General features: G+C 41.2%; 1 protein-coding gene across 1 annotated transcript; it reads right to left on the reverse strand.

Annotated features, from left to right (window-relative positions):
- Positions 1-548: 548 nt before the first annotated feature.
- Positions 549-5605, reverse strand: LOC140037899 (uncharacterized). The gene is made up of 3 exons (XM_072083059.1): positions 4731-5605; positions 4053-4472; positions 549-633 (listed from the first exon to the last, which is right to left on the reverse strand). The coding sequence occupies exons 1-3, from the start codon at positions 5603-5605 to the stop codon at positions 549-551; spliced, it is 1380 nt and encodes a 459-aa protein (XP_071939160.1).
- Between the last annotated feature and the right edge of the window lie 6227 nt (positions 5606-11832).

Consider the following 11832-nt stretch of genomic DNA (forward strand, 5'->3'; position numbering starts at 1 on the left):
TAAAAGAAGATGGCCCGACTTGCATTTCGCCATTTGCATGAATTTCTAAAGAAAATTTGCATGATCAAATGAAAAACTTTTTGCACATATCTGAGTTGATGGGTTGAGGAAATGTCCGTCCATCCATTTCGCCCAGGAGCTCCACCAGGTAATACCTTTTGGACAATGAACGGCCCTTGCCAATTTGGAGCAAATTTGCCTTTAGCTTCATCTTGCATTGGCAAAATCCACTTTAGTACTTTATCACCTTCTTCAAATGCCCGTCGATGGACTTTTTTGTTGTAAGCCCGGGCCACACGTTTCTGATAGCACTGACCATGACAAATAGCATTGAATCACCTTTCATCCATCAAAGTCAATTGCTCATGGCGCTGCTTGATCCAATCGGCCTCCTCCAATTTAGCTTCCATAAGGATTCGTAGCGACGGAATTTCAAGCTCAGCTGGTAATACAGCTTCCATCCCATACATAAGTGAATATGGCGTTGCCCCAGTCGATGTCCGAATAGAAGTCCGGTACGCCATCAATGCATAAGGCAACTTTTCATGTCAATCGCGATGCCTCTCTGTCATTTTACGGATAATCTTCTTCAAATTCTTATTTGCGGCTTCTACAGCCCCATTCATTTGAGGCCTATAAATGGCAGAATTGCGGTGTTTGATCTTGAACTGCTCGCATAGTCCATCTACCATGTCATTGTTCAGATTCTTGGCATTATCCGTAATAAGGGTTTCGGGTACTCCAAAACGACAGATGATGTGATCTCTCAGGAAATTGGCCACTACCTTCTTCGTGACATGTTTGAATGATTCCGCTTCAACCCATTTAGTAAAGTACTCAATTGCCACCAATATAAATCGATGTCCGTTTGAAGCGGGAGGATCAATTGTACCAATCACGTCCATACCCCACATTGAACAGGGCCATGGGGCGGTCATGCTATGCAATTCAGTGGGTGGAGCGCGTATAATGTCACCGTGCATTTGGCATTTTATACATCTCCGGACAAAGTCTATACAATCATGCTCCATGGTAAGCCAGAAATATCCGGTTCTCATGATTTTCTTCGCTAGCAAATGGCCATTCATGTGAGGTCCACAAACGCCACTATGCACTTCTTTCATCATTTATTGAGCTTCATCTTCATCAATGCACCTTAACAGGTTCAAATCCGAGGTTCTTTTGTACAACACTTCTCCATTCAAGAAAAATTTTGAAGCCATTCTACGCAGAAAACTCTTGTCCTTTGTACTAGCATGCAGAGGATAGGACCCAGTTTTTAGAAACTCCTTAAGATTGGTATACCACGGAACATTATCGGAGGACTTGTCTACAACCCAACAGTGGGCAGGTTTGTCTTGAAGTTGAATCAGAATTGGCTCGATCCTCAATTCATCAGGATATTGGATCATAGAAGCTAAAGTGGCCAAAGCATCGGCAAATGCGTTTCGGGCACGTGGAAGATGTCTGAACTCCAAATTTCGAAATTGCTTGGCCAGAGTGAGCAGACTGCAATGGTATGGCAGAATTTTTGAATCTTTGGTTATCCACTGTTTCAAGGTTTGATGCACGAGCAAATCTGAATCACTGAAAGCTATCAATTCTTTGATTTCCATTTCTAAAGCCATTTTGAGACCAAAAATGCAGGCTTCATATTCAGCCATGTTGTTTGTGCAAGCAAATTGCAATTTGACAGCGGCAGGGTAATGCTTCCCTTCGGGTGAGACCAGAACAGCTCCAATTCCAACTCCGAGAGAATTCGAAACTCCATCGAAGAAAAGTCTCCATTCAGGGCTTTGCTCACCTATATCATCTGTAGCGCCTACGAATAAAACTTTCTCATCAGGGAAATAGGTATGAAGTGGTTGATAATCATCATCCCTTGGATTTTCCGCCAAATGATCAGCTATAGCTTGCCCCTTGACCGCCTTTTGTGAAGTGAAAACAATGTCGAACTCTGATAGAATTATCTGCCATTTGGCTAGGCGTCCGGTTAACATCGGCTTCTCCAAAAGATACTTCAAAGGATCAGATCGGGAAATAAGATAAGTGGTATGGCTCAACAAGTAGTGTCTCAACTTTTGAGCCGCCCAGGCCAATGCACAACAGCTTTTCTCAATGAATGAATAATTAGCCTCGTACTGCGTGAACTTCTTGCTTAGATAGTAGATGGCTTGTTCCTTCCTTCCAGAGTCATCGTGCTGACCTAGAACACACCCTACTGCTCCATCGAGTACAGATAAATACATAATCAAAGGTCGGCCCGGTTTGGGCGGCACTAAGACTGGTGGTTGCAACAAATAATCTTTAATCTTATCAAAAGCCTGTTGGCACTCCTCATTCCAATACAACGGCACATTCTTTCTCAATAATTTGAACAACGGCTCGCATGTGGCAGTTAGTTGGCCGATGAACCTCCCAATGAAATTGATCTTCCCTAAGAAGCTTTTCACGTCCTTCTGAGTTTTCGGCATTGGCATATCTCGAATTGCTTCGATTTTCGCTGGATCTATCTCTATGCCCTTCTTGCTAACAATGAATCCCAAAAGTTTACCCGCGGGTGCTCCAAAGGCACATTTTGCAGGATTTAGCTTCAAATTGTACTTCCGCAACCTTTCGAACAACTTCTTCAGATCAACCAAATGGTCCTCTGCCCTCTTAGACTTGATTATGATGTCATCCACGTAGACCTCCATCTCCCGGTGGATCATATCATGAAATAGGGTTGTCATGGTCCTCTGATACATTGCTCCAGCATTCTTTAAACCGAAAGGCATGACTCGGTAGCAAAAGGTACCCCAAGGGGTAATGAAAGCAGTCTTCTCCCTATCCTCTTCTGCCATCAAAATTTGGTGGTAGCCAGCAAAACAATCGCAAAAGGATTCAATCTCATGTCCGGCAGTATTGTCTAAGAGAATGTGAATATTTGGTAGAGGGAAATCATCTTTAGGACTGGCTTTATTAAGGTCTCTATAGTCAACACAAACTCTCACCTCTCCACTCTTTTTTGGAACAGGGACTGGATTTGAAAGCCAAATTGGGTAATGGGAAACAATGATAATGTTGGTTTTGAGTTATTTTTCAATTTGCTCTTTTATTTTGAGGCTCATATCTGGTTTGAATTTTCTGGGTTTTTGCTTTACGGGTGGAAAAGAAGGGTCTGTGGGTAACCTATGCACTACCACGTCAGTTGAGATGCCGGTCATGTCATCATAGGACCATGCAAAGACATCTTGGAACATAGTCAAAAATTCCAGCATCTCCTTTTTCTGCCTTTCATTTAAATGAATACTGATTTGCACCTCCTTAACCTCATCCTCAGTGCCAATGTTAACCTTTTCTGTTTCTTCCAGGTTCGGTTTTGGTTTTTCCTCATATTGTTCAAGGTCCTTGGCAAAAGAATCAAATACCTCCTCATTATCACTCTCGCTTTGGAGTTCAGATTCACAGACCTCCAAGTCGTGAGTGATATAGAGATTACCATTATCGTATTCCAGAACTGTGATATCCAAAGAGTCAAATAGTTTTATTTTTGGCTATCTGAAAGAATTAACGAATGTGGGATAATAAGCAAATAAGCATATAACAAACAAATGGTCAAGCAATACGACATAAATATAAACAAATGAATAAACAAAACAACATGACAAGAACAACTTGTGCATTTTCATAAAACCTTTGATTGAAAGCAAATGGAAATGAAAACTTAACAATATTTACATGCGCAAACATTAGTCAAAAAGTAAAATTGTTTTCATTGGCTATTTACAGATGCAACAGTATTTTCATGAATTCACATGAATGATAAACCCCTTTCATTTTACCGAAACTCCTTCTGAACGGGCAGAAAATCGGCTGTCCAATTGGGAATTGATCCTTCGGGGATGTCAGGAAATTCAGCTTCGCCTGGAACACTATCTTCAAATGTTGCCCCAACGAACAATTGGGCCAAACTTGCTTCAATTTCGTCAACTGGGTTGATTTCTGACATGATCACCTCGGCTGGTCGTGGGAAAGTATAATGCAGGGGTGGAATGTCAAGAGCCCCTTGCCTTCCTTCTTTCTCCGCTCTCTTGCGTTCTTTCATCTCTCTGATGTCTTTGGCAGTCGGTCGGAAGCCTAAACCAAACGAATCCTTTTTCTCAATAATCTCCACTGGCTTCAGAATTCCTTGCAAATCTCGTCCCAGCCCTTTGTCGAATTCATAGCCTCCACGGATCATCTCTTTAGCCATCATGACACTGGCCTTTGATAGAGCTCGCTCCTCGTTTGTGATCCAACTTACAGAAACGATATCAGCCGTACTATGAGGAGTCATGGTGACATTTCGGCTTCCATCCTCTTTTGACCCAGAATCGGTGACTACAAGGCAATCCTCCTCGGCAAATATAGTTATCAGCTTGTCGTTTACTACGAATTTCAGCAATTGATGCAATGAAGAAGGCACAGCCCCAGACTTGTGAATCCACGGCCTTCCAAGCAAAACGTTGTAAACACTAGGAAAGTGCATGACTTGGCAGGTTATTTGAAATTGTGCGGGTCCCATCTCGACCACTAAGTCTACTTCTCCTATTGGCTCTCTTTGCGCTCCATCAAAACCTCGGACTATGGTCCCTGAAGGCCTCAGCTTGATATCTTGCAATCCTAGCTTTTCCAAGGTGCTCCAGGGACATATATTAAGAGCGGATCCATTATCAATCAATACCTTCGGCGGCATTTTTCCGTTGCACCTCACAACTATGTACAGGGCCTTGTTATGTCCAATGCCTTCGGCCGGCAATTCCTCGTCAGAGAAAGTGATTTGTTTGGTGAATAATACGTTCCCAACCACGTGTGAGAAATTATCAACTGAAATGTCTCTAGGAATTTGAGCTTTAGTCAGTACTTCGAGCAATGCATCCCTATGCACATCTGATGAAAAAAGTAGATCCAACATGGATATTTGAGCGAGCGACTTGCTAAGCTTCTCGATCACATTGTATTCGCTTCTTTGGAGCCTTTTAAGGAAATCTAAGGCTTCTCTTTCGGTAATTGTTGGTTTGGCGGGTGGCTCAGAGTTATTTGCTTGAATCGGAATGGTTGCTTCAAACGGGCTTGCAATTTTCCCCGATCTTGTGACCACTGATACTTCCTTCTTTGCAATTGACTTTTCCCCAATCTGTACGTCAGGTTCATCATAGTTCCATGGCACTCGTTGCAGGCTTAAAACAGGCTCTTGCTTCGGGAATTCAATAACCACCGACTCCAAAGCCTCACTTTCGACTGGCGTGAGATCCAAAACAAAGGGCCTTTCATCCTCTTCAAATGGCAATTCTATGACAAAGGGTTGGTCTGTGACCCCAAACACTTCAGCTTCCGTTGCCAATTCTCTGACTGGTTCCACATACTCCGTATCATCCAGAATAACCCCAATAATATTGGCATGTTCCGGTAAAGGGTTCCTATTTACGTTCGGCCCTTGCTCGTCCCTTTTCCGGATTACAATCTCCCCGGCTTCAACCATATCTTGGATTTTATGCTTAAGCGCCTTGCAATCAATAGTCGAATGTCCGGTAGCCCCTGAATGATAAGCACAGACGGCTTGCGGGTTATACCAGGCGGGCATGCCATATGGGTAGGTTGGAGGGGGCACCGTACCAATTTTCCCGGCAGCCTTTAATTGTCCATAAAATTGATCCAGAGGCCTACCTAGGTTGGTAAATGTACGGCTAGGGGGTCGGTTGTAATGTTCAAGAGGTTGAGGATGGTTGTAAACAGGTCTATTTGGTGGAGGAAATCTTGGGTTATATGGAGGGCGAGGTCGATTTTGGGGTGGATTTGGTTGGGAAATTTGAAAAGGGGCTGAAGGTGGGTTTGAATAGCTTGGGCGAGGTCGAGGGTGGTGGATATTGGTAGTATATACAGGATGCGAATTTGAGTAGTAAGGGTAATGGGGTTGGTAGATTGGGTTGTGTTGATATCGGGGTTTAGGTGAAGGGTTTTGGTTCCAGATAAAGGTTGCGTCCCCCTCCTTCTTTTTGAATGGCGGTTTCTTCACATTGCTTCCCTGCCCTTGTAAAGCATCCAACTGAGATTTAAGGGCGGAGACATTGACAATCTTCCCAACTCTCACAAAGTCATCAAACTCCTCAAGTTTATTTACAATTGCAGCAAACGAACATCCAGTCATACGGAAAATCTCTTCGAAATACGGCGGATCATGGGCTTTTATGAAAGTACGTATGATTTCATCCTCGGTCATTGGTGGCTCGACCTTTGCAGCTATTTTCCTCCACCTCTTGGCATAGGTCTTGTGGTCCTCAGAAGGCTTCCTTTTCGTTCCTTCTAACGTAGTTCGGGTCGGAGCCAACTCGCAGTTGTACTCGTACTGCCTCACAAATGCATTAGACAAATCAATCCAAATTTTCACGTCTTCAAGCTTCAGGTTAGAATACCAGTCAAGCGCATCCCCTTCCAGACTCTCGGGGAACAACCTTAAAGGCAAATTCTCATCGTCTACGGGCTTTCCCAATTTGTTGGCAAATAGTCGAAAATGTGTCTTGGGATTACCCGTCCCATCATATTTGTTAAATTTAGGGGTTTTGAACCCCTCAGGCAACTGCACGTTCGGAAAAAGGCACAATTCATCATAATCCAGGACTCCCTGCTTATTTAACCCCTGGCTCTTCCTCATAAATTCATCGAAGCGATCTAGACGTTTGAGCAACTTCATATCATTTGGAGCAGAAGATTCACCCATTTCAGGCTTATTTTGGAAAGTGTGCTCCGGCACGACGGGCTCTGCGGTAGGCTGATAAAAAACCGGTGGGTTCAAATGCATGTTTGGGTCGCTTTGAGGCTGAAATCCTTGACCATAAGGAGGGTAGAAAAGAGGATTTTGAGTAAAAGCATATTGCGGGTTAAAAGTTCCCTCAAACGTGGTTTGAAATGGAGGAATAACAAATGGTTCGGATTGTGGTTGTGTAACGGGTACAGGCTCAGGTTGCACTCCGCTACTAACGAGCTCGTCAATCAACTTCTTCTGAGCGGCCATTTCTGATGCCATTTCCCCAAATTTTGTGAGTAACTCTGTCAACTGAACCCCAGGACTTGAGGCTTCCGGCTGGGTAGTTGCAACGGCCTTATCGGATGATTCTGGTTGAGTACTCATGTCTACACGATTCCTTTGGGCCTTACTTCGGGATCGCGTAATAATGGGGCTTTTCCGAAAAGCTATTTTGAAATTTACCTGAGGATACAAAAGACTTCTTTAGATAAGCCAATCGTTACTAGATTTTCTGCAATTTATTCAAAAGAGAAAAAGAAAAAGAAAAAGACATGAGTTAGTAGCTATTCGAACAATTCGGATGCATGTCCTATTTGGGGAACCCTTTTGTGCCAAGGGTAGGCCTAGCATGATGCAACACCTTCGAAATGGGACCCGTAATACAAACCTGTTTTTGACAATAATCCAAAATGAGAGCAAAAGAAAAATCATTTTCATTGATAATCTTGCCAATATTTACATCATGTCACGAAGACGATTCCGTACAAGATTGCCAAAACTTCTGAACCTATCTAATACAGAGTCCTTTGTTTCCCTAGCATATGGAATTCTAACACATTCAGTTTGGTCATATAATTCTGCACATTTCCTTTTCAGCTCTTGATGCCTTCCTCGTTCATTTTCATACAATTGCTTGCTTTGCTCGGCCATCCCTTTGTATGCTTCGACAGACTTACTTAACTGCAGAATTTCTTTATCCTTTGCTTCGATAATGGCTTTCAACTTTTTCACTTCCTCAGATGGCTCATTGTCGCGCCCCTTTTTTGATAAGAAAAATAAATAGTTTGAGAAAGATGTTTTTGATTCAATTTTGATTGGAAAATGATTTTTTGTGAGTTGAAGAAGATATGGGTCACAATGGGACTTGGAAAGCGACGATTTGACCCAAAGAATAGTTTTAAAAAGGGTTTGAAAAGAAAAGTTTGGAGTCGCCACTTGGTAATGATTTAAGGTGTACCAAGTCACCTAAAAATGAGATTTAAAGTCAAGTAGTAATAAACCCTTTTTAAAACGACTCCTAGTCCACGTAAGCCAAAGAAAAAGGTTCGGGAGTCACGTTTGACAAAGGGGAAGGCAAGGATAGAATCCAAGGCACCCCTTTGACCTAGCCAAGGCTAGTTGCCCGACTTAACCTTACCTTTCCTAATTTTCTACCCAATGTATGTATCGCACGTTGGATATGACTATATGAATGCAAAATGGAAAGGAAAATGCAATCCTAAATTCTACGATGTCTCTTGTGAGGCTTTTGGTCCCAAACCACATGAATTGTGGCGGCCAACAAAGGAAAACCTCATAGAGGTCGATTAATGCAAATGAGAGTTCAAATTCAAGTGTGCAAGTGTGAAGGTGTATGAAAGATGCAAGAAATGTAAGTGCAAGTGTGCGAATGTATAAAAAGGTGCAGGTGTGAAATTGTATAAAATTCAAGTGTTTTTTGTGTGCAAGTGTGTGAAAATAGAATAATAGATATATAAGGTAAAGTGGAATTTCATTTGTGAAGTGAAAACAAGCAAGTGAGAGGTAAAATGTAGTAAAAAAGTATGGTTTGAGAAATGTGCAAAATTGTGGTTAAAAGTGTATGGATGTGATAAAAATGAAAGTATGACCCTAGGGGAATGCAACAAGTCGAGTACGGGGGTTGACTCCTAACTTTTCGACTTCTATTTTCCCTTTGATTAGAAGGCAAAACTAGCGTGCTAAGGCTATCGAGTAGCCACACTCGCTCGTTTTCCTTATCGGAAGGGGACTTTCACGCAAATGAACCCTAACTAGCATGAGATGCAAGTCCTAAAATGAAGGGAAAGGGGTTTGAGGAACATACCAAATGACAAACTAAGGAAAAATGCGTGATATGTGGTGATCATGCACTTAATGAAAAAGGGAAAAAAGAACCTATTGGGTCTAGCATTGGACTAGCCCATTCTATGAATTCCGACTAGCGTTGGACTAGTGGAAACGATAAAAGAATCCACAACTAGCGTTGGACTAGTGTGGTGACGTACATTCATCCATTCCATTCATCCACACTATAAAAAGCGAGTAGACATGCGAATCACTTATAAACACGTAGCACATAACACTTAGCATGCTTGACTAGATGCAAGGACCTAATAAAGCGATTAAACACTTAACACGTAGGCATGCAACCAAACTAATGAACCTATTACATTCACTAACTAAAACAAAAAGGGAAGGGGGAAATGGACCAAATTGCTCGCCACAGCCCTATCTATTACAAGCCAAGAGGTGTACACATACCCCATTAAAAGAATAACTTAATGAAAACAAAAAGTAAATGACATAAGTAAAAGGAATTAAAGAAAAGCTAAGAAAGCAAAATAGACATGCAATTCACTTAACACGTTGAGTCACATAAGAGAAACAGAAAAAGATAAAAGGAATTATACCGCTCCCTTTTGTAGTGTTAAATGGACGAGACTTAAACTGGGCTAAGTCACCAACTAACGGGATAACATGTGCTAAAACCATTCAAAGCAAAGGATTAACGCACCAATTTAGTTATAAGATATAAACAAAACAATTGGAATCCACCAAATCATCAAATTTTCCCCCAATTGCAACTTAATGAAGTAAAAAGCTAATTAAAGACCAAGCAAAGGCATGATCATCCAACCTCCAAGCATAACATCTACTAAGACCCAAATGCAAGCACTACTCAAATCATTTGAACCTAATTGAAGCATTTAAAAAAAAACTCAAAGGTCCCCAAGTAAAAAAATAAAGTCCAAGCAAACATTATATCTCAAGAATCCAAGAGTGAATGAAGGTCCATGAATGGTTTAAACTTGCATTTCTAGGACCCAATAATGACCACTAATCAATCACAATCAACGTCAAAATGAATCATCGAAGAGCTTCAAAGGTCTCAAAAATAATAAAGATCAATTAATGATTCAAATGCAAACACCTTAGGACCTAATTGCAAGAACATGGAATGTAATTGGGCCATAATGCATTGCTGCCAAAATCACAGGGATCCAATTGAAGAAATTATTCTATTTGTTGGGTCATAGTGAAGCAAAGGAAAATTTAAAGGATTAAAATGCCAATTCTGAAATCATCCATGCATGCAAATCACGTAGAAGCCTTTCATTTCTGCGCCAATTCAGCTGCCTTTCTTTCATGTTTCACTCCCAAATGCCAAATCCACATCCAACTACATACCTTAACCAAAGCTAATCATCCAAAACTTTAAACTAGACAGTAAATCATAAATTTAACATCCCAAATCAGCAAAAAAAAAAAACATTGAAGAATGAACATGCAAACGTTGAAGAATGAAAACTGCTACAACCAAAAGTGAAATCTGCTGCATTTTTGCTTGCAAACTGACTCAAATTTTCTGGTTCAAATACATAACTTCGACTAAGATTAAGCAACAAACAACTTTGGCTCGAGCAACCATGATCCAAGCAAGCAAACAACTCGGACAAACATCATATTCAGGTCTGAAATAACATGCAGGCAACAATAAAAGGTTTCAGCTTCAGCAATGTTTTCGGCCAAACAACTTTGCAGCAATTTTCTTATAAACTCAGATTCTTATCACAACCTTGATTAGATGTATTTAAACCCAACGTCACAACTTTAGACCAAGCCCACAACTAAACCACCATCATAACCCAAACAAACAAGAAACCCAAGAAGTTATCATGCAAATTTCTGGAACACTTATACAGAAATGATTCAGCATTTCAATCCTTCAAACAACTAGTGCAACCCCATCACTAAGTATTCATCTTATCATCCCATCAAGAAATCCCTTTTTTTTTTACACCAAAGTCATGCAAATCAGATTTGAGGAAAATTTCTACCACGGAAAATGCAGACTTGCTACATTTCATTTCTAAAGCAAATTCTAAGCAACGTTTACCCATCTACCCGAACTTTGTACTGAGTGGTAAAATAATCAAAACTCCATATCCAACAAGCAAAAAATGTAGGAGGAACTTATGCAGATTCTTATGAGCCTGTCACGCGACATGGACGAAGATTGCTGCAACTGCAGCCATTCAGCAAAAGAAAAGAAAGGAAGAGAGAACAAATGCAGCGTAGGATATGACAGATTGCATGCATTAGGAAAACATCATAAGCATCAGCGACCCTTAGCAATCTGAGTGTTCTCATCACAACAAGACACCCTAACAACAAAAGAAAGAAATCTGAATGATAGCATGCATATAAGTTACACAAAAGATGCTTTCTGCAATTTTCTGGCTTCCGTATGAGCAGGGAGACAATAAAACAAGTTCCTCAACCCCAAACAAAGTTCGGCAGTGCACAGGCATATAAACATCTGCTGCCCTCAAACTTAAAAGCTTCAAGAAAACAGCCTAAAACCCAAAACACAAGAATCAAGCAAGAACTAGGAACGACACTTGCAACCCACGGACCGCACGTAGTCAATTTCACAAAGGAAAGAAATCATGAAAGCTAGCAGCTTTTTGGTTCATAAATTTCGGGACTTTCATGTCTAAAAATTCAAATAAAGCATCCGACTTTACACGATAATTCATCATCCAAATATGAGCAAGAATCCAGAATCTCTGGCTATGCAAACTAGATCTCACATGAACTGAAAATGGACGAGAGAACGGATGGAAAGCTACCTGTTGACCACCTTTGGGTTTGAAGCTTCAGCTTGGATGATGAAGAAATCGATTGCAGGTGCCGATGAAGTCGCTGCTTGAGTTTCTTTCGTCTCCCTCTGGTTGCGTTTTTCTGTCTGCCCAGAAAGTCACGTTCTTGATGAAGCTTTCGGC

This window comes from Coffea arabica, chromosome 3c (assembly GCF_036785885.1).
Source record: "Coffea arabica cultivar ET-39 chromosome 3c, Coffea Arabica ET-39 HiFi, whole genome shotgun sequence".
In the NCBI taxonomy this organism is placed as follows: domain Eukaryota; kingdom Viridiplantae; phylum Streptophyta; class Magnoliopsida; order Gentianales; family Rubiaceae; genus Coffea; species Coffea arabica.

What these genes read in the sequence shown, in the direction of transcription:
- LOC140037899 (XM_072083059.1), bottom strand. Translation starts at nt 5,605, where the DNA reads ATGCCCGCCTGGTATAACCCGCAAGCCGTCTGTGCTTATCATTCAGGG. An exon ending in GCCCTGTACATAGTTGTGAG is followed by an intron (nt 4,473 to 4,730) that starts GTGCAACGGAAA and finishes TTTGCTTGGAAG; the next exon opens with GCCGTGGATTCACAAGTCTG. An exon ending in AGAGCGGAGAAAGAAGGAAG is followed by an intron (nt 634 to 4,052) that starts GCAAGGGGCTCT and finishes TGCCATTTATAG; the next exon opens with GCCTCAAATGAATGGGGCTG.